Genomic DNA, 23,904 nt, shown 5'->3' on the forward strand with positions numbered 1-23,904 from the left:
GGACTTGACTCGCCCTCCCTACTCTACAGATACAGATAGTTGAGTAAATAATCCAAAAATGAAAATAACTTTGTGATTTAAATTACAGTAATTTAAAATCATCTTTACCGTACCTAGCATCTTTAACACAAATATAGTACCCAAATTCATTATTAACCGTTTTGTATAACATTTTCCATTATTCCATCCAAATTGCACATATTCTCTTCTATTTTTAATACATGGACAACAGCATTCTTCCAATTTTTGGAATTTATGTTATCCATACTGGTTTGTAATAGGAGCTGAACATCTCCAAATTTAAATGTTTATGATCTTCCAGGCCACATATACTCTCATTCAAGTTATTGAATCAACAGCATAATATGGACAATATCTACCATACCATGATGCTTCTTGATTATTGTAATTGGTTTGTAATTAGTTCTGCTTTGGCCAGATGGAATACATTTTTCTCATACCAAGTTTTGCTTGATGGATTTTCGATCTGTAATCGTTGGAATGCTTACAACAAGGCGGCAGTGATAAGATGCGTTTTTTAACACTGTCACAGAGTTACTATCAACACTCTGGGATTCTCGAAGCATGAGCTCTGTAAAACTCAAGATAAATTAACAAAATTAAACAAATTCGTAGTGGAAATTATTGGTTGAAAAATCCTTTATAATATAAGATTGCTTTGATATTATTTTATTGTAAAATGACTAGAAAAAAAGTAACACCCAAACAAAAATTTGTTTAAAAATGTTTGGGTATTTTTATTTATAACTTTTTATTTTCCACTTTACAGCACGAAAATTATTTGCACCCCTTTTTCAAAGATGGCGGCAGGGGGACGAGGGTAGTACCCTACATATTTGAACTTAATCTTATAATAACTCTCCCCCCCCCTGCACATCAAAAAAATTAAATTCCTAAATGTGACTTTTCTTAAACACTTATAATGTTATAAAATACTGCATTATATTCAGTTATCTTGTATACCTGTTTATTATTAATTAGTTTGCTGTTGTGATTAGTCATGGTTAACAATGAACTTATTTCTTAGAAAACAAGTCATCAAACTAAAATTTGTACCAGTAATCATGTTAAATTTTGTTCTGATTGCATACAGTGATTTAAATATTAAAAACAAATATGTTAATTAGTTAAATAAAAATATCAAATCATCCATAATATTATCATCTACTGTTCATCACTCCTATTTTTTATTAATTAAAAGAAAATTACAATTATTGAATGTACAATTAACAAATTTATAACGGTCAGTTTGTTTCATGCTTTCCATCATCACTGTCCATTTCACTCAGATTTTGCTAAACTTTGACCATAGTTTGACACATTGTTTTTTATTTTAGTAGTTACCTAGGCAACATCCTCTACTTTCGTTATTATTTCTTGATATTCTATTTATTTTTATTTTTTACAGCATAATTGTTGAAAATTGTTGGTGTTTCTGGTAAATTATAGAAAAAAATATTGTATTATACACAGAGCAAAATGAAGAGTTTAGCGCTCTCAATAATTTAGTGCCTAACTTTCATGTATTGCGCTAAGATCTGCTATTTTTGCACCTTATATAATAAATAACTATTAACTCGTTCACTGCCAGAGTGTTTGTATGGTTTTTTACGTACAGGCCAAGCAGCATATTCCAGATGGAAAAAAATGGATGGAATAAGCTGTGCACGGATGAAGTCTTATGACAGAAATTTTAAAATTTACGTCAGCCATATTGAGAAATTCGTAGAAATGTGTCTCTGGCATGAAAATTTAAAAAAAATTCTTGGTCATATTGACCACGCTGGCCTGTGTGAAAGCTACTTTCTCAGTCACATTGACTGAGACGGCAGCGAACAAGTTAACATATCGAAATAATCGAAACAATATACTTTGACAAGATAGTTTTTGTCTAATTTGAATAATATTAAAATATTTGTCCTAAAATGCTTTCTAAATTTTTAGGTATCTAATAAATATAAATCTTATAACAATATAAGTAGTGGGTTAAGCTATCTCAACTTGTCTTTAATTTGCTAAATAATGCAATAGGCAATAATTATTTCTATTTGAATATTTCTTAACTGGTACCCATTTTGTGATAACAATTCTATTTATTTACTAAAACTCACGATTTGACTTCGCTTACCTATTCTTTTTCAAATTTTTCAAACTTGTTGTAATTATTAAAACAAAAATTAAAACAATTATTAGAAAATTCAAATTCAGTCTTATTAAAAATTGAGATTTTACACAAACTTGTCAATGTCTACTTGTCAAAACTATCCACATCTACAGTTAAGCAGTTGTCTGTCAACTGAACGCTCCCATAATTTGAAATTTGCTAGCGAGCAACGTCTATTCCTATTTCGGTTCACCTGTACATGCTTTTTACTCGAACTTATAATCACTCACAAGCATCATTCTATTATTTTATGAAAATTAAGACAAGTTTTGTTTGCAGCTGTGGATAATTTGCAACTAACCAACAGTCTTACAACTAACTTATGTGATAATAACAGTGAAGATAAAGAAACTATTAAGGAAATGGTTCCAAAGAACTTTGTAAGCAGTACAGTTGCTGATCCTGAGAACAATGTTAGTGATAATCAGGAGGTTGTATCAACAGATGAAGCTAAGTTAAATTCGCAAGATGATAGATTATTTGATGCTAGTGAGATAAAGCAAGAAGGTGAGCAGCCTGAAGTTAAACCAGAACCTCCTGAGCCTAGTGATACAGACAACAATAAAAACAGGTTAGTATTCAGTATTGTCTTAAAGTTACACAATTTTGCATTTGCAGTGAATTTTTTCCTAATTATACATAATTACTTAAAAGAAAAAGGTCTAAGGTTCTGTATATTTTTTATTTTACCAATTTTTCATGTAAATTTTAACTTAAATCCTTGCTTATTTTCTCAATTTAAAATTAATGCTTTCCTAATACTCAACTGCTGGCCTAATATGATGAAGCTCACAGAAATAATGTGAGTATGTAATAAATAATACTCATTCTGAAATCTGGCAAAAATCCAAATAATCGTATTAACCAATATTTACTACCTCTCATCTTCAAAATACTTAAAATATACTGCTTCTACAAAGAATAAATTCTGATCCTAATACTCAAGAATGGATACCAACTGACCAGTTTGGCTTGAGAGAAATACTCAACTATGCATAGAATTATTCATAATCTTGTTCTGGGACTATTTTCTTGTGGCGTCTTAATAAAATTCACTATTTTTATTGGGAGTAAGCCACAATTTTACTTTTAAATAAATTTATTTTGATGTTTTGATTTGGACTTTCAAATACCTGAGAATTAATCTATCAGCCAACAACAATATTGAAGAAGAGGTAAAAGACCAAATAATCAAAACCAGTAGAACAGCCGGATGCGTAAAGGACACAATTTGAAAAAACAGACACCTCAGAGTGGAAACAAAGTCCCGAATATACAAGTCAGTTGTTAGGCCAGTTATGACTTACACGACCGAAACAAGACCAGACACAAGCAAAACACAAAGACATCTGGAAACCAACGAAATGAAGATCTTAAGAAGGATTGCTGGAAAAAGACTACAGGACAGGATAAGAAGTGAGCAAATCAGACGCATATGTGGGGTAGACAATATAAATACATGGGTAAAGAATAGAAAAGAAGAGTGGAATCAACACATAATCAAGGATAATAAGAATAGTCAGGGACAAGTGACTGTGAGGCAAAATAAGGATAGGACGCCCAAGGAAAAGATGGAACAACAATTTAGAGGCAGAATAAAAGGCACATTGAAGAAAAATAGGCAGTACTGCCTATACAGGGTGATTGATTAGTAGGGTAAAGCTCAATAGCTCCGCTATAGTAATAGATAGCAATAAAAGTTAATAACAAAAATTTTAGCCACCTTTGAGCTTCACATTACAAAATTAGTTAGAATGTTACAGGGTGTTCGATAACGCAGTGGCAGACCTAACTTATGTTTTTTTAAATGGGACACTCTATATTTTATTTTATATTCGAAATCCTGTTAACTTCTCCATCACAAAAATATAAAGGTTTGTAATGTTATACAGGGTATTTACAAAGTTATAACCAATTTTGTATGAAAATCGTAACAAGTTCAACTCCCTGTATAAATAAAAATAAGCACAACAGCAATGGTTTATTAATGCCATATTTTTTTATTTATTGTCAAAATTTTTAAGAATTATTGATATTGCTAATTTTCTTTAATCAAATACATAGTGAGTCAAAACGCAAGTACATTATTTTCTCAGTAATGTTAAATGGAACACCCTATATTTTATATCATTATTGAAAAGTAACATTAACGTACTTTAATTTTTATATAACATTCCCTATGCCCAAATTTATTAGTTTTCGAGATATTTTCATTTTTCAGAGCAAATTATTTTAGGTGTTTAAATTTATCTAAATTTTAAGTAAGCCATGACTGAATTGACAATTGAAGACAATTTATTTATACAGAGAGTTGAACTTGTTACGATTTTCATATAAAATTGGTTATAACTTTGTAAATACCCTGTATAACATAACAAACCTTTATATTTTTTTGATGGAAAAGTTAACAGGATTTCGAATTTAAAATAAAATATAGGGTGTTCCATTTAAAAAAACATAAGTTTGGTCTGCCACTGTGTTATCGAACACCCTGTAACATTCTAACTAATTTTGTAATGTGAAGCTCAAAGGTGGCTAAAATTTTTGTTATTAACTTTTATTGCTATCTATTACTATAGCGGAGCCATTGAGCTTTACCCTACTAATCAATCACCCTGTATAAAAGAAGAAGATTTTGACTTCAAATTTTCAAAGAACAATTTTCGAAATAGAATTTGAAATATTAAAGTAAAGTTATAAATAAAATTGTTCCCAATAAAAATAGTAAATTGTATTCGTAATATAAACCAACGGTTAGCAGACAAATAGTTTTGCACCACCATATTTCTAGATAAAGTCCCTATCAAATCTGTGTAACACAAGGAAGTGTTATTGGTTCACTTCTATGTTTTCTATACACAATAGAGAACACTCTGTTACTAGAGAATACACAATAGGTACATTTCCTGATGATACTGTTATCCTTGCAAGAGTCGCAAGTTAACTTTACCCTGAGAAAGCACCAACTAAACAACATACAAACTAGACAGAGGAATCTGGAAAAAACGCAAACAAATTGATTTAATAGTCTTCTTCTTTTTTTACATAGGCAGTACTGCCTGTTTTTCTTCAACGGTGCCTTTCATTCTGTCCTTAAATTGTCATTCCATCTTTTTCTTGGGCATCCTATACTTCTTCTGCCTAGCAGTGACTTGTCCCTGGCTATTCTTACTATCCTTGATTCAGACATCCTGCTTATGTGTTGATTCCACTCTTTTCTGTTCTTTACCCAGGTATTTATATTGCGTCACATATGCGTATTACCCCACATATGCGTCTGATTTCCTCACTTCTTACCCTGTCCTGTTGTCCTTTTTTAGCAATCCTTCTTAAGATCTTCATTTCGTTGGTCTCCAGATGTCTTTGTGTGTTGCTTGTATCTGGTCTTGTTTTGGCCGTGTAAGTCGTAATTGGCCTAATGACTGACTTATATATTCGGGCCTTTGTTTCCAATCTTAGGCGTTTGTTTTTCCAAATTGTGCCGTTTAGGCATCAGGCCGTTCTACTGGCTTTAATCATTTGGTCTTTTACCTCTTCTTCGATATTGTTGTCAGCTGATAGATTAATTCCCATTCCCAGGTATTTGAAAGTCATTACTTGTTGTATAATTTGATTGATTGTCTAACTCCAATTTGCATCTTATTGGTTCTTTGGCTATTACTAATTTTTTTATGCTGATATTTTCACATTTATTTCTTTTGCGTTAATGTTATCGTGCAGTAATCTTTGTAGGTCATCTTCGCACTCTGCTACTAACACAGTGTCATCAGCGTAACAGAGTATTTTTATCTCGCTATCGCCCATTTTATACTCTCTTTTTTTCTTCACTTGTTTTATAATTGCATCAAAAATTATGTTAAACAGTGGAGGGCTTAGTGAATCTCCTTGCCTGATTCCTGTGTTTGCTTCTATGGGTTCTGATATTATTCCATTGATTTAATAGCATGAAATATATTTATTGTTTGATGTAGCATGGTATGTCTCTAATCTAACACTACAAGAAGACTAAAAGTAGATTATACGTATTTAAACATAAATAAACATACACAAATTTGCTAGTTCACCCACTACTACAGCCACCTACCAAAAGACTAATAGGAATTGGTCAGCAGGTCTAAAAATGGTTGAAGACAACTTGTTGATGGAGAATGCCATGTAGTAATGTGCTCTAAAGTCAACACATTAGCCACCACATTAGTCAACATAAAAATTATTAACTATTTTTTTTTATCAACATATACATACAGTGAGAATATTTGAGTTGGAATAATTCATTTTCTCGAGAATGAGTGACTGTGGAGATAAATCCCGAAACAGGTCGATTTTTATTTTTAAATTATAATTTTTTGGCATATACATAGATATATCATACCAGTGACAGCATCCATCTGGGCATGATGACGTAATCGATGATTTTTTTAAATGAGCTCTATTCAATGCTCTATTCAGTAATAGAAACATTAACATAATTATTTATACAGGGTGCCCCAAAAAAATTGTTTTGAATTGAGACAAAAAGAAGAATGTATATAATTTATTTAATTCGAAATACATTTTTCTGTTGTCCTAAAATAGGAAAAAATGTTTATTTGATAAATAAATATTGTTTTTCGCTTAAATTCAATATTTAATCTGCCACCCACCTTCCTCTTAGATGGAACATTTTTCTGTTTTCTGACACCGGCAAAATGTGTTTTGCATTAAATACATTACATACATTCTTTCGGGGTCGTGTGATAGCTCATTTTTTTGAATGAGCTATCACACGACCCCTATTCTCTTTTAAAAAAATCATCGATTACGTTATCGCATCCAGATGGATGACGTCACTAGTATGATATATAAGCCAAAGAATTATAATTTAAAAATAAAAATCGACCTGTTTCGGGATTTATCTCCAGAGTCGCCCATTCTCTAGAAAATAAATTTATACCAACTCAAATGTCCTCACTGTATAATCAAAAGAGGTCTGTTTTCTTGGGTCCAGTCGCAACTCTTCTGGTGCATTTATACATAAATACGTTATTCTAGAATCATCTTGATTAGGTAATTATACAGGATAAGTACATTATTATAAAGGATAAGTATGTCTAAGACAAGCTTTTTCGTTACAATAGTTTATAAATGTATAGGGCAGGATTTGGTTTTAGATTTTTTTACATTTTAGAAATTAGTCTAACACATATTACTCTTGCAGGTTTACTCCAAGTGAAGATTTAAAAGAAGTATTAGATCATCATCCCTCAACACACGATCCTAATCCCATACCAACACATGAAAACCTTTCATTTCACTCATTAAAACCTGACTGTGACACTATGACGAGTGAATCTAACCCTACTACTAATTCACAAGATAATATTCATCCTATCACTGAAAGTCTTTCTAGCACAAAAACACCTTTAAAACCAATGCAGTTATGTTCAAGCTTTATTGATACTCTTGACTATGACCTGCTAGGGTTTGACGGTTTAATAGCTGTAGTAAACACAGCTTACAGAAAAATTAAGGTAATGGATAAACATACAACTAGTTCTTCAGATCCCAGTTTAATAGAAACATCACGAGCAACCTTAGACAGTATTGACTGTCATCAGTCTTTTAAATCTAAAGAAGATCAAAGAAGTAGTAGTTTTGAATTCTCAAGGTCTGTTAAGTCCCCTTATATAACTTATTTTTTGAGAAGCATAGCTTTTTTATCGCAGGCTATGGACAGAATGCCACGCAGAGGTATGATAAAAGAAACATGACTGAAACGAGAGATCACGCAACCACAATTTCTTCTTTTTCCTCATAATCCTTAGTGCCATTCAGGGTGTCGGATGTAGGGCTCCTCCTCTTATCTATTTCTTCCATGCGCTTCTATTGGTGGCCATGTTCTTCATAGCTCTTATATTCATGTCTCTCCTTTCAGCTATATCATGGATCTGGTCCATCCATGTCTTCCTCAGCCTTCCATTTTTTCTTTTGTTTCCCATTTTTTCATTATATGCCTTCTTTGTTAGACTCTTTTGTTCCATTCGTTGTATGTGGCCAAACCAGTTCAATTGTTTGTTTTCGATCTCCCTTATCGGTCTTGATCCAGCTCTCTCCTTATATCTTCATTTCTAAACCTTTCAAACTTCATAACTCCAGCTATTTTTCTCATGTATTTCATCTCGTTCGCGTTTATCATTGATTCATGTTAGTTTTGCACAATCCATGTTTCTGCCCCATATGTCTTTATCGGATTAACTGCACTGTTATAATATACTCTGAGTTTAGTTTTGTTGTCTATTCTATTATTTAAAGAGGAATACACGTTAGTAGCCTTCTTCAGTTTATTACTTATTGCCATGTCCGTGTTGCCATCATCTGTTTCCCGAATATTCAAAAGTAGGTACTTATTCTATTAATTGTTCCCTTAATATTTATATTGGTATCTTTTTCTTTTTTCTTATCTGCATTTATTATCACGTTTATTACAAGGCATTTATAAGTTTTGTTTTATTGAGATTCATTCCATTTTAAAATTTAGATTCATTTTAAAATTTTGTATCTCTTTTAGCCCAATGTCTACTAGTTTTTCAAGTTTCTCTACTGTGTCTTTGATTAAAACTATGTCATCAGTGTATAGAAGGGAGTTGATCTTTATTGCATTTAAGTTTTTGTATACGTAAGAAGGTTTCTGGTTTGATATTTTTATATTTTTTAAGGTATCCATGACTATTAAAACCAAGAGAGGACCTAGTCCATCTCCTTGTTTGATTCTCTTATCCCATTTAAATGTGCCTGATCTTTCCCATTTATTTGTACTTGGCCTTCTACTTCCATATAATATATAGGTTTTATGACGTCTATCATCTTTTTTGCTATATTTTCCACATTATTTCTCTGTTTATCGTATCAAATGTCCCCTTCAGATCAATGAACTAACGAAATTATAGATCACCGAAATAAGATAAATTTAAATTGTAAATTACCCCCACCATCTCAGCAGTCTCTAATCTATAAACTCTACAATGTGGATTGTATGTTTTAGTTCGTTCCTTATTCTATTCATTTTGGTAGCACCTTTAACTCTTCTTAAGAACATTATCTCCCTAGCCCGTATTTTGCTCTTTTGTTGTTCCATTAGTACCCATGATTCACTGCTAAAAATCAAAACAGGTCTATAAACTGCTTTGAAAACATTCATTTTTGTATACAGTGATATTTCTTTTTTGCATATAAATTTTTTGTTCATTGTATGTTACAGTTGTGGCATTTTCTCTACTCTGTTGTTGATTTCTGCTTCTAGAGATCCTGTTTCTTCAATTATTACTCTTAAGTATGTAAAACTTTGACTTGTTCTATTTTTGTTCCTCCAATTTCTTCTCCAAGTTCTTCTCTGGTTTCTCCTATCTGCATAAAGTTTGTTTTGTTAATATTTATCTTCATTCCGTTTTCAGTGAGTACTTCTTTCCATACTTCCAATTTATTCTGAAGTTCTTTTTCAGTTTTTGCAATTAGCACCAAATAAAATACTCCTTTCTAGATTTCTACTCTTTGTATACCCTACATTCAGCTTTTTACCTTGTTGTGCATTTCTTAATAATCTTGTCCATAAATAGTGAACATTGTGTTAGGCTAATCCTGGCATGGATCCCGCATACCAAAAAAAAGTTTATTAATAGCAAGCTGAAAATTTGTTAATAGCTTAACGGTGTCTAGTCGAACGAACTTTGATCTACGGAAACACTGGAACAGGGAAAGTTTTAATTGTGGAATAGGTTAAAGGTTTCAAATGTCAGGCTACGAAAACGTCCCATATATTTTGTCGGACAGAATTTCCAATTGATTTATTACCCTTTCATTAAACTCTCATGCAAAAATCAGACTGCTATTTACCACCAATATGATACCTGTCGTTTGACGTTTTCTACTTGTCGGTCTTATTAAAATGCCCAACATATTTGTCGGACAAAACATTTTTTCATATATTATATAAAGTTTGCTATTGAATAAACTTAAAAACAACCTGCTAGTTTTCACAATCATAAACTTGTCAGATTGACACGTTCCACAATTAAAACTTCCCCTGTTCCAGTGTTCCTGTACATCAAAGTTTGTCCGACTAGACACTGTTCAGCTATTAACAAATTTTCAGCTTGCTATTAATCAACTTGTTTTTGGTACGCGGGATCCAGGCCTATAAGCGCTCCTCTCTGTCTTAAACCTCCTTTAAAAGCCTGCGATAAAGTACCAATGGATTTTTTGTGTTTAAAAAATGTATTAGTTATTGTCTTATTATTCAAAGTGCACAAATTAAAATATAATTAAAAACCATTGTTCTTTGTGTAGACGATAAAAAAGCTATGCTTCCCCTCATCAGTCACTCATGGAGTGCCACATCCCATTTTTTGTCCTATGTATACAGGGTGTCCAGAAACTCTACCGACAATTTTAAGACAATTTAACCCAATTCACCTAGTCCGAAAATGCTTCTTAAGGGCCTTCTTAATGCCTTTGAAGATGGCGTCATTAAATTAGTTTTTCTTAAATACCTCCAGAACGCTTCTATTTAGAAAAACGGAAATTGGTATGCATATTTACTTTTCAGAGATGAATCGATTCCATCCATTGCAAATTTTTAGTACCGATCATAGGCGTCCGTTTTGGGTAGGTTAGCGGTTATTTTATCGCATAACTTTTTTGCCTTTAATTTTTAAGCATTTTTGACTCTGAATTATTAAATTGTGGGGTATTCTAGTACTAAAAGGTACTCTTGCTTTAAGTCGGTAGGACACACCGTTTTCTAGAAAAATCAATTTGAAAGTTTTTCGTTTTTGGAATTTGAAAAAAAAAATTGAAAGAACTTTTCAACAAAAAACGAAGTATTTTACCAACATAAAGTAAGAGTAACTTTTAGTACTCGAATACCTAATAATTTAATAATCTAGTGTCAAAAATGCTCAAAAATTTAAGACAAAAAAGATATGCTCTAAAATAACTGTTGACCTACCCAAAACGACGCCTATGACCAGTACTAGAAATTCGCAATTAATGAAATCGATTTATCTCTGGAATATAAATAAATGTACCAGTTTTCGTCTTTCTAAACAGTTTTTTTTTTATTTATTTTTTGTTTAATTCAAAAGGCGAAAAATTTTCAAATCGATTTTTCTAGAAAACAGTGTGTCCTACCGATTTAAAACAAGAGTACCTTTTAGTACTAGGATACTTCACAATTTAATAATCCAGTGTCAGAAATGCATAAAAGTTATGCGATAAAATAACCGTTGCCCTACCCAAAACGGACGCCTATTATCGGTACTAGAAATTTGCAATGGATGTATTAGATTTATATGTTGAAGATAAATATGCGTACCAATTTTTGTTTTTCTAGATAGAAGCGTTCTGGCGGTATTTAAGAAAAACTAATTACAAGACGCCATCTTCAAAGAGCTCTAGCTCCCATAGGAAGCATTTTCGGACTAAGTGAATTGGGTTAAATTATCTTAAAATTATCTGAAGAATCTCCTGTCTTCGTTTGTCGGTAGAGTTTCTGGACACCCTGTATATCCCAGAATATTATTTTGGGGTGGTTTACATCTATGTATTAGATATATGTATGCTTTATTCTTACAGGTTTAATTCAAGGGAAGTAGATATAGAAGCAAAATTAGATGTAAATCCCACAATAAGTCATCCACATCCCATACCTGAAACTCCGCAAAATCTCCAAATCCCATCTTTAAAAATCACCGTTGGTTCTGCAAAAAAAAATAAATTTGGTAGTAAAATTCGAGAATATCAGGATGGTAATGGTAATGTTCACCCTACAACAAAAATTGTTTCTATTGGAAAAAATAAGTTATGTTCAAGTTTTGTTGACACTCTAGACCCTGTCCTCCTTAACGGTAAAATAGAGTGTGATCTTTTGACATCTATTGAAGACATAGCATTCAGTAGAATTAAATTTATGGATAACCATACACCTAGCTCTTCAGTTCCCAGCTTGGTAGAATGGTCATTGAACAGAATCTTCGACAATATTGACTTAACTTCGTCTTTTACATCTGAGGAAAGATTAAAAAGCCCAACAGGTGGCAATTTGGAATTCGTGAGGTCTGTTCTTTCTTATATTATATCATAGGTCCATGTTGGTCGTGAATAGGGGGATCAGTCAATTTTTGATGAAACATATCCCCATATCAACATCCCTGTTTACACTAAACTTTATGTAGGTATGTATTATTATTTTGTAAGTTCCTCTTTTGGGACAATCAACCTAACATACAAATTCAGCTACATTGACTTGTCGCCTTTTACCCACAATTAAATACACATACTTTTTTAACCTGTATTTGAGTTAATCCCGTTTTCAACAAAAATTGACTTGTCCCCTTTTTCACGCACAACAGCGAAATGTAAATCCCAAAATTTTGTGTTGTTATTTAATAAAAGGCAAATATCGAGTACATTTATTTAGTAAATCTTGCCCAAGTACATGTGGACATTTCACTTTGAACATTTCCGTTAAATTCTACAGGAACAGGAACCATTCTATCTCCTGAAATTCCCAGTAATGTAGTTTACGAATTCGGCCTTTATCTAGTATGTTATTTGTTTTATTTTTAAGTAAATGTCTACGACATTCCGGGATGTTCTGGATAGCTTCCTTTTTTGACGAAATGCCCCTGAAGATGCCCTCAGAGTAAAAGTACTTGGTCCAGATTTAATAAATGTTATGTTCGATGTATGCATTTTATTTCCGTAAAATTCATATATTCGAGTATTCAACTTATTGTATTTATTTATTTATTTATTTGAAAGGAAACCCCCATTACAGTATGTTATATACAGTGCGTTGGAATAAGTGTTACCGCCCCCCTTATTAACTTATTTATTTTTAGTACATAAGCAAAACGCTCTGACAAGTCGGTTTTTAAAATAATAGTAGTATATTATAGCATCAATGTTTCGAACTTCACGCGATCCCTCTTCAGGTGACAGGCACAACTTTGATTTTTTAAATGGGAAAGTACATCATGTGACACCTCATTTAAAAGCTTTTTAAATACTGATTACAAAAATGTATAACACTTTAATCCTCTTTAAGAGCGTAGGCGCAAAATTTCCTGAGAATCCTGAGAAAACTAATAAGTATTTTTGTAAAGGTTTAAACGCAGAATGAAAGATTACTATCGAGGCCTGAAAGTCCCTTAGAATAAACAAGAAGTTTCTTTTAAATGATTTTATTTGAAATTAAAAATCAGACTAAATGTTCCCCATTTTTCACCCCTGTGACTTATTAAAATAATCATTATCGTAGTTTCCAGGGACTTTCAACCCGCGATAATAGTGTAATATTTTATTCTGCGTTTAAATTTTTCAAAAATACGTATTAGTTTTCTCAGGATTCGAAAAAAATTAATACACTGAAAAATAATTCGACCGAAATTGTACGCCTATGCTCTCAAAAAGGATTAAAGTATTATACATTTTTGTAATCAGTATTTCAAAGGCTTTTAAATGAGGTGTCACATGATGTACTTTCCTATTTAAAAAATCAAAGTTGTGCCTGTCACATGAAGAGTGATCGCGTAAAGTTCGAAACATTGATGCTATAATATACTATAATTATTTTAAAAATCGACCTGTCCGAGCGTTGTGCTTAAGTGCTAAAAATAAATAAGCTAATAAGGGGAGGGGGGGGGGGTAACACTTATTCCAGCGCACTGTATAAATTAAAAGAGCTCACACAAGTAGATACTTATAAATGCAGTGGAACCTCGATTATCCGTCTCTCCATTATCCGTCACCTTTGTTAACCGTCAGTGTCCGTACATGTGTAAGTTGTATTGAGTACATAAGCAAAAATTGAGTTTTCAATTCATTTTGTTTGAGCATTGCGATAAGCCAAACGGAATTAGCTGAAATGTACGGTGTTGCTACCACAGCATTAAAATTTGTTTATTTAAACAATTTTTGTTTTTATTCACAAATATAATAGTTAGTTTTTATTCACGTTGCAACAGAGGCGGACGAAACAGATTCAGAAGCTGACACAGACTTGGAATATGAAGTGGCGATGTCGATGATGCTATTGTAACTGACAAATATTTGCATAAAGAAGCTAGAGAAGCTGCATCACACGTGCAACAATTCATCTAGTGGTATTCTTGGCAAAAAGAAGCCATTAAAGTAGATTGCACGATCTTGGGCCGATTAAGAAATTCAGCCGTTGCAAAATGCGAAGCAACATTAAAACAGATGAAAGATTTCAGATTATTTTAAACCAAATTGATTCGATTGTACGAATACAAATCCCTCTTATATTGTCAAACAAAACATACACATAACATTTGAGAGTTGTACTATGTATTTATATATTTTTTTAATGTTCTGTTAACCGTCTTTTCGATTATCCGTCATATCCTTGGTCCGGTGCCCTGACGGATAATCGAGGTTCCACTGTAATACCAATTTGATAATTAAAAAACAAAAGATAATAATAAATAACCAAATCACTTTCTGATATCACATACTTTTTGTTTCTGCCATATGATATATTCAAGATATCAATGCATTGATTTGTAGTGAGGTAATGCAAGACTAGATGGAGAAGTAATCAATAATATCAGATGCTCTGATGATACAGCCATTCTTGCAGAAAATTTACAAGACCTCCAGACATTGGTAAATCTAGTCAGTGAAGCAAGTTATCGGAGAGGCCTTAAAATCAATATTTCAAAGACAAAGTGGATGGCAGTTGGAAAGATTGATATAGAGCAAGGTCTGCTTTGTCTTAATAGAGAGGAGATAGAACGCGGAAACCATTTTAAATACCTTGACAGCAGGTTAAATGTAAATGCTGACTCTGACGAAGAAATAATAACCAGGATCTAATATCACGTAAGGCTTTTATGACCCGGAAACCAGTTCTATATAACAGAAATCTGTCGATAATTCTCTAAAGGGTCCTGAAATATTATGTGTAGTCTATCTTATTGTATGGTTGTGAGACATGGACGTTAAAAACAACAATGCTAAACAAAATAGAAGCATTCGAATTGTGGTCCTATCGACGAATCTAAAAGATGTTCTTCCAATGAAGATGTTCTTCAAATGATGAATTCAGAACGTTTGCTTATAAACATCATTAAGAGGAGAAAACCAGAATACTTTGGCCATATAATTAAAGGGTCTAAATACCATCTACTTCGCGTTATAATACAAGGAAAAGTGGAGGGAAAGAGATGGATTGGTTGAAAGAAACTTTCATGGTTGCATAATATTAGACAATGGTGTGGTTCCACAGTAGAAGAATAGAATGTACACAGAGAATATAAAACAAAGTAGACAACTTCAGCTGCCCCAAACAGAGGCTTTAAAAATGAGTAAGCCCACGATGTCAACAAAATATTGGTCATGTTATCAGAACCTAAAATATTTTTTACTGGAAGAGAGGAAAGTTTATCCAATACCTACATCAAAGTTAAATTATACCGGGCACATTATTAAATTACTATTTTATTTTTGAAAATGTTGAAACTGGACTCATCGACTCATCATATTATTTCAATAAAAAAATGTGTTAAAGAGATTCACGGTTTCAATGCCAGTACTACAAGTTCCATTTTCATAATACATATCATATTTTTCATTACCATGATAATAATGTCATATAACATTTGTCCTTATCCCTTAAATCCAACTAACATGATGAACATTATTTGCCATTATAACGCTTTTATAAATACATTTACTACGCCACTGGAACTGGAACTTAAAATGGAATTCAATTACTTTTTTAAACAACAGTCAATCAGTCAACTTGTTCAATGACAAGAATGAAAATCAGCTAGTCTGTAATTATAGCAATAACTTTGGAAAAAAACAACTGAATGTGACGACTTTTTCATGTTTTTATTACGATTCACTGAATAATCACCAAATTTCTGATGTGAATAGGAACACCTGTCACTTGTATAAATCTCTAACAACCTCCAATACTGAATAATTGCAATAATTGTCAAAAAACAATCCAATGTGATAGCTATTTTCTGTTTTCTCTGAAGAGATTTTCGCGAGTAAATAGTAAAACAATGTAAAATGATATTGGCGTAGTTCGCAATAAAATAAATGTAAAGTAGGGACGGAAACCGACTAGAAAATTTAAACCGAATATAACAAATTCAGTTTGGCAACATTGTGTGAATTCCAAGTCTTCTCGGTTATCAACAGAACCATAATTTAGTACAGACAAATTAATATATTATATTTTTTTTACCAAAAAAAATGATATGTTTTAACCAAATAATGTTTAAAATAATTTTTAATTCGCTAATGAACTTGCTTTTTTGTCCTTAAAAGTAGAAAAAAAGTTTAATTTCTCTTGCTTAATATTTATCGTCTAATTATTTTAACTGTACTAATATGCAAGTGTTTACTGTAAGTTCTAAAAGCATTAGGCATTCTAGCATTATTGCTCCAAATTCGTTGCGCTTCTTTTTATTGAACATTTGAAGTTTATTTTACTTTTTCTAACTTGGCTGCACTGTATTGATGATGACCAATAGTCAGAAATACGTATCTACAGTTGCATTTTCATTATTATATACATCTATTTTATTGTATTGTGAGCTATGCCAATATCATTTTACATAATTAGTTCTTGCTATACAGGGTGATAAGAATGTACAATTTCTGAGTTGTAGGTTCTCTAGACCTCAAAATATTAAGATTTAATCCAAATCACTTAAATAAAATGTCGCTCCTTACTGAGTTACAGGTTGTTTTATTTAAACATTTTAAAAACTGTTTGTACCCAGTACCTTAAAAGTGTTTGATATATTCTTGTCATACTTTCCAGAAAGTGTAGGTATTACTGTAAACCCTACTAAATTATGTTAAATAAACGTTTTTAGATTCTCCAATACTTTCTACGTAAATAATATACTCTTCATTCGTAACGATAACACCATTAGTTCTCAAGATATTTGAAGTTAACAATACATTGATCAATATAACTGTGCCGTTTCATTTTTAACTTCAAATATCTCCAAAAATAATCACTTTGTCGTTACGGATAAAGAGTAAGTTATTTACATAGAAAATATTGTAGAATTTAAAAATTACAGTAAAATGGCAATTCCGTCAGTGGCGTGGACTTTGGAAAGGGTCAACCATTCACTTTCCCCTGTCGTATGCCTCTGGTAGTAGCCTGAAAAGATTATTTAACATAATTTAGTAGGGTGTACACAGTACTTACACTTTCTGCCAAGTATGACAAGGATATGTCAAACAGCTTTATTTAATTACTAGTACACTTTAGAAGACCAAAATAATCATTTTTTTCAAGAATTCTTTCTCAGCACTTTATTAAAAATGAACATAACACTTTTTTCATATTAATGTCTAACTATTAGAGAGTACAAAAAATATATCTTTTTTCATTTATGCACGTACACTAATATTATAGAGTGCGCAAAAGTCGATGCCTCGAAAAATGATGGCGGACAGTTAATCTCAGGATAGGGATATCTGAAACAAAAAAAATCGTACTGCATTTGAAAAAGGAAGATTTCTTACGTGACAATTTACCACAATTTGGCCAAAAAATAAATAATAAATATTTTTTAACCATGAAAACCGGGCGATTTTTTCACAAAAATTTTTCAAATTTCCGTAAAATCTTTTTTTGCGGAATTTTTCACTAACGGTGGTAAATTGTCACATAAGAAACCTTCCTTTTTCAAATGCCGTACGATTTTTTTGTTTCAAAGATCCCAATCCTGAGTCCTGAGATTAACTCTCCGCCATCGGAACTACTTTTTTTCGAGACCACGACTTTGGCGCCCTCTACAATATTAGTGTAAGTGCATAAATGAAAGAAGATATATTTTTGTATTCTCTAAGAGTTAGATATTGATATATAAAAAGTTTTATGATCATTTTTAATAAAGGTTCTGAGAAAAAAATCTTGAAAAAATGCTTATTTTTGGTCTTCTAAAGTGTACTAGTACCTTAATATTTTGGAAGTCTAGAATCTACAACTCAGAGATTGAACATTCTTAATGAATCACCCTGTATATATTACAATTTACTGAATCAGATTTTACTAAATAACTTATAAATGTCTAGGAACACCTCATGCATGTATCACGCCCCAATATCTCTATAATTTACTGTGTAGTTGTGTTAGTGTAGTACACGGTTTATTCTTGCAGGTTTAATTCAGATGACATAGATATAGAAGCAGAATTAAGTGAGAATAGTACAATACACGATCCACATCCCATACCTGAAACTCCACAAAACCTCCAAAATACATCTTTAAAAACTGCAAAAAATAAATTATGTTCAAGTTTTGTTAACACTCTAGACCCTGTCCTGCTTACAGGTAAAATAGAAAATGATCTTTTGACATCTATTGAGAACATAGCATACAGTAAAATTAAATTTATGGATAAACATACACCTAGCTCTTCAGATCCCAGCTCGTTAGAAAAATCTAGAAGAACCTTTGACATCATTGACTTTAACCTATCCAGGTCTGTTCATATCCTTATTTTAATCCGATCATTTGTTCCTTAAATCTTAGTATATCTTATGTACCTATCATAAGATATTGTTTTAGCTTATTTTACAGAGTATTTGTCTAATATATGTTTTTTTCAGGTGTAATTCAAGTGAGGAAAATTTAAATACAAAAGATGAATCAAATATCAATCCTGCAATGTACTATCCATATCCCACATCTAAGGATACTGAAAATCTGCAATCTTGGCCTTTAGCACGTGGCTGTGATTCCCCTAATGGGTTTATAAAGAGTAACGTTACTTCTATTACTTCTAATAGCAGCGAAATTAGTAAAGATTCCTCTCATCCAATTGTAAACAATCTAGCTGACCCCAAAAAACCAATAAAGCCAAAGAAGATATGTTCCAGCCTGGTTGAGAATATGGATTATAATTTGCTTAAAGGAAAAGAAGGATATGAGCTTTTAACGGCTGTTGAAAATTTAGCAAATAGTAAAATTAAGGTCATGGACAGACATACGTCTAGCTCTACAGATTCTAGTTGCTCCTTAAGAAAATCAAGAACAAGGTCTGTTGATATTGCTGTGAAACCAACTACAGGAGTTAAAAGGGCTCATTCTGAAGACAACAATTTTTTGAAAGCTAAAGTGCCGAGAATTGACCAAGATTCCAAAAATAAAATAGTTATAACAACTTCTTCATCGACATCTTCGTCATCAAAAAGTGTGAACAATAAGGATGAGAGGAAGCATAGGCATGAGCACAAAAGTTCGAAAAAATCATCGCATAATTCAAAATATAAACACTCGAGTCATAGAAGCGAGCCTAGAGCAAGACTTCTTACCAATGGCAACTATAGTTACCCCCCTGAAGACGTGAGTACTTTTTACATTATTTTTTCAGATAAAAATCGTCTTTTTGTGTAACATGACTCTGTCTGTTTTTCCAATGTGTCTCCAGTAAGTTGTTGTTCCACCGTTTTCGTTGTCGTCCCACTGATTGTCTTCCCATTGAGGAACCATCTCTCGTCATCTTTACTACCCTATTTGTTGTCATTCAGCTTATGTGGTTGTTCCATTCTACTCTTCTGTTTCTTACCCAGTTATTAATGTTTTTCACCTTGCATCTCTGTTGTATATCTGTATACCTCTAGCTCTGTACCAAAGTGTCTTACCATCGATTTTTCGAAAGGTTTTTTTTTATCTCATATTGTTTCTAGGATTTTTTTCCTTTCTGTGACAGGTAGTGTTTGTGCTGCGTATGCCATTATTGTTCTGATGGCTGTTTTGTAAATTCTGCCTTTCATTTCTTTTCCGATATTTTTATTTCTCCGTATTGTTTCATTCAGGCAACCTGCGGCTCTGTTTGCTCTTTTCACTTGATCTTCCACTCCTGTTTCGAGCTTTCGGTAGTGTGATGCGTAGATGTTTAAACTCCATCATGTTCTATTATCTGACCCTCCAGCTCTAATTTATGTCTTAGTAGATTTGCGGCCATAACCATGCCTTTTGTGTTTTTTTTTTGAGGAAATTGACATGTTAAATTTTTGTAGCGATTATATTAAATTGGTGCAGCATACATTGTAAATCATCTTCACTTTGAGAGAAGTATTGCATCATCTGCATAGCAGTTTATTTTAAGTTTTCTCCCATTTGGTCTCCTTTTTTTCCTCTCCTGGTGATTTTCTATTTTTTAATTTCCTTAATGCTTTCTTTACCTCTCCCCCTCAATGTTTATTTCTTCTTTTGTCTTCACTTCAGGTTTTGGTGGCTCATTATTGCCACCTTTAGCAAATAGAGATTTAAAGTAGTCTGCCCATGTTTCCTTCTGAATGTGTTTCATTTTTATTAGTTCGTTCTTCTGAATGTGTTGATTCTTATTGTCTCTTAATTGACCTTTTTTATACATATAATAATGCATTATTTATTTATTTATTTTCTTTTTTAGAAAACACTGAAATACCGAAAATACTACCACATAGAAACGCATACCAATGGAGGTGCTAAGATCCTCAGAATGTATCAAGATGAAATAAAACATCTTAGTCCCTCTGAGTCTAAAGAGTTAGCAAATGAGTTCTTCAAACTAGCATTCCAAGAAGACAAAGATGGCTGGGCAACGTTTGTAGTTGCAGTTGTTCATGGCGGAGCGACTTACCTTCCAGACATTTTGACCTACATGGCAGAGACGTACCCTACCCTTACTGTCAAGAATGGATTGTTAAGTAAGAGTTCCGATATCGAAACAACGACGCTGGCAAATTATCATGAAAATGTTTGTAAACACTATGAAGCTGGCACTGTTCGATATGGACCACTTCATCAGATTAGTATTGTTGGCACTGCACATGAAGAAGTGGGTGGATATTTTCCTGATTTGTTATTAATGTTGGAAGATAACGACTTTCTGAACTTGGTATGTATTCAATTTTTCACATGCAAAAATAATCTTATATATTTTGCTGCGTGATTTCAATAATTTTCATCCTTAATTTTAAATAATTCTTAAGCCAACCCTTACTAATATCCTACTACTGACTAACAGTTAGTACCCAGTTTATCCCTACTTAATTTCATCCCTACCAACACATGAAAAACTTACATATTATATAACTGCCTTAAAACAGATGAAAAATGGAAAAACGGAGACGACGGAATAACAAAGGAGATGATTACAGCTGGAGGTCAAACAACTTTGGAGGCAGTTAAAATGTTAAGGAACAAGTGCTATGGGGGTGCTATTCCAATCTCTTGGAGGTACTTTTACTACACAAGAAAGGAAACAAACACAAACTCGAAAATTACAGACCAAAATAAGCCTGTTACGATATCTGTACAAACTGCTTACCAAAATAATTACTAACAGACTATCAAATAAATTCGATAGTTACCAGCCTGTTGAACAAGCGGGATTCCGCAAAGGTTATAGTACCATAGAACACCTACAGACAATAAGGACACTTATCGAAAAGTGTAACGAATACAATGAACCTCTTCATTTGGCATTTGTGGATTACAATAAGACATTCGATTCCATAGAACTCTGGGCCATATTAGAAGGAATGAATAACGCAAGGATTGATTCTAGATATAGAATACTCCTCAAATACATATACAACAATGCAACTATGCAAATAAATGTATCAGAAGGTCTAACAACAAGCAAAATAAGGACAGAGAGATAAGTTAGAAAGGGAGACACTATCTCTCTTTTGCAGTATCTGAGTAAATTATTTACTCTTGCTTTAGAAGATGGTTCAAGAAGTTTAATTGGGAACAACGTGGAATTAAAATTGATGGCATATTTTTAAGTCATCTAAGATTTGCCAATGATATAGTACTCATAAGCAACAACACAAAAGAACTAATCTGCATGCTAAAGGAGCTTAAACAAGAATCTGAAAAAGTCAGTTTAAAAATGAACTTAAATAAAACAAAAGTGATGACAAATCAAGATACCACAATCGACTTAGATGGAAGTGAGATCGAAAGTGTCGAAGAATATATAATTATACCTAGGTCACACGATCAAACTAGGCAAACAGAATCAGACGGCAGAAATAACTAAAAGAATCCGAATGACTTGGGCAGCAGTAGAAAGACTCTAAGTATGAAGAGTGATGTGTTGAAAAACAAAAAGATACCAATAAATCTACAGAAAAGGGTATTCAACAGTTGTATTCTACCAGTTATTGCCTATGGAATAGAGACGATGACACTTACAGAGGTATCAGCCAATAGATTGAGAATGACACAGGGGGCGATCGAACAAGCTATGTTAGGAGTATCTCTGATGGACCATATACGAAATGAGGACGCGCGAAACAGGACAAAGGTGGAAGATGTAATTGTAAGAATTGCGCAAATGAAATTGGCACGGGGCACGACAGAACACGAACAGTGGACGAGAAACATTGTACATTGGAGACCACGCGAGCACAGTCGTAATAGAGGAAGACCACAATAACGATGGCTAGACGACATCAAAACAAAAATGGGGAGAAACTGACACCAAATAGCACAAAACAGAGAGGAATGGAGAACTCGTGGGTAGGCCTTTGTCCAGGAGTGGATCCAAACAGGCTGAAGAAGAAGGACACAGACAATGCTAGGAGTTCGCAATGCGCGAATCTCTCAGCCTCTTAATTGAATATTTTCTCTATCTTGTGCCGACCACGGAAGTTGGCGACATTTTCTATTTACTGCATTCTTCGCTTGAAGACAAAATACGCGAACTTTTCTCTGGGCTGAATCTCAGTGCGAAAACGAACATTGTGAACAGTAATATATATTGATTGTCTTAGGAATACATCAATCTAAGTGCAAATAGACTATTAATTGTCGACCACGGCCGTTGGCGCCAGTTTTTCATCACTGCCTTCTTTGCTTGAAGGCAAATACGCCAACCTTTCTTTTGGGCTAAGTCTCAGTACGAAAACGAGCAGTGTGACCAATAGTCTCTCGTGTGTTAGCTTTCGTTTGGCAACACATCTCTGCAAAATAAGACGATAGTCCCTCAACCAGTTAATCCGTGTGTGAAACCGGTGTATGTAACGTGATAGAATCGCAGATAGTGAATCAGTGACTTGGTAAGACTTTTATAAACTTATAATATTGTCTGTTTATCATAATCCCTCTTCAAATTTCCACTTGAACCAGCAACCTAAATATATACAGTCCACACCCCTAAAAAAATATTAATAATTTCATATTATGTACATGCCTATATTGTACAGTATGTTATCTTTAAAGAAACTTATACCTGTATAGAACGTTAAATTGTTTTAGACAATGCCTTGGGGAGCTTTATCCATTTGTGATCAGATGAGACCTACAGAGAGTAACGATGGACCTATTATTTGGTGTAGACCAGGAGAACAGCTTGTACCAACAGCAGATTCTAAGTCGCCTAACAAAAGAAAAAGGTTAGTACATTAGATTCACACACACAATTACCCATAAACAAAGAACTTTTTTTTATTTGTAATTAACCTGTCTCGACAGCTTATGGACATTGACACGGGCACAACAATATACATACAGTGCCGACAAAAAAATCTTTACAAAGTGAATAAAATGCATAAATCAGGATAATTATTATTTTAATTTTAAAAATTAATACTTGGTGTCAGACTTGTATGATGTTTTTTAAGAGCTACAGAACCAGGTTTTCTTTCCGGAAGCGCCTCAGAAGACTACGACGCATCCTACC

General features: G+C 32.9%; 1 protein-coding gene across 2 annotated transcripts in view; it reads left to right on the plus strand.

Moving 5' to 3' along the window:
• Window positions 1-23,904, plus strand: part of LOC114330688 (uncharacterized) — a 79,978-nt gene that overhangs the window by 31,511 nt on the left and 24,563 nt on the right. The window contains exons 2-6 of one of the 2 annotated variants that reach the window (XM_028280102.2): window positions 2,465-2,756; window positions 18,382-18,705; window positions 18,833-19,568; window positions 20,641-21,108; window positions 23,481-23,617. In XM_028280102.2, coding sequence (XP_028135903.1) covers window positions 2,465-2,756; window positions 18,382-18,705; window positions 18,833-19,568; window positions 20,641-21,108; window positions 23,481-23,617 — 1,957 coding nt within the window. The remainder of the gene's footprint in view (window positions 1-2,464; window positions 2,757-18,381; window positions 18,706-18,832; window positions 19,569-20,640; window positions 21,109-23,480; window positions 23,618-23,904) is intronic. The other variant, XM_028280103.2, reaches the window with a different exon arrangement.

The sequence above is a fragment of the Diabrotica virgifera genome, chromosome 10, assembly GCF_917563875.1.
Source record: "Diabrotica virgifera virgifera chromosome 10, PGI_DIABVI_V3a".
NCBI classification, from domain to species: Eukaryota; Metazoa; Arthropoda; class Insecta; order Coleoptera; family Chrysomelidae; genus Diabrotica; species Diabrotica virgifera.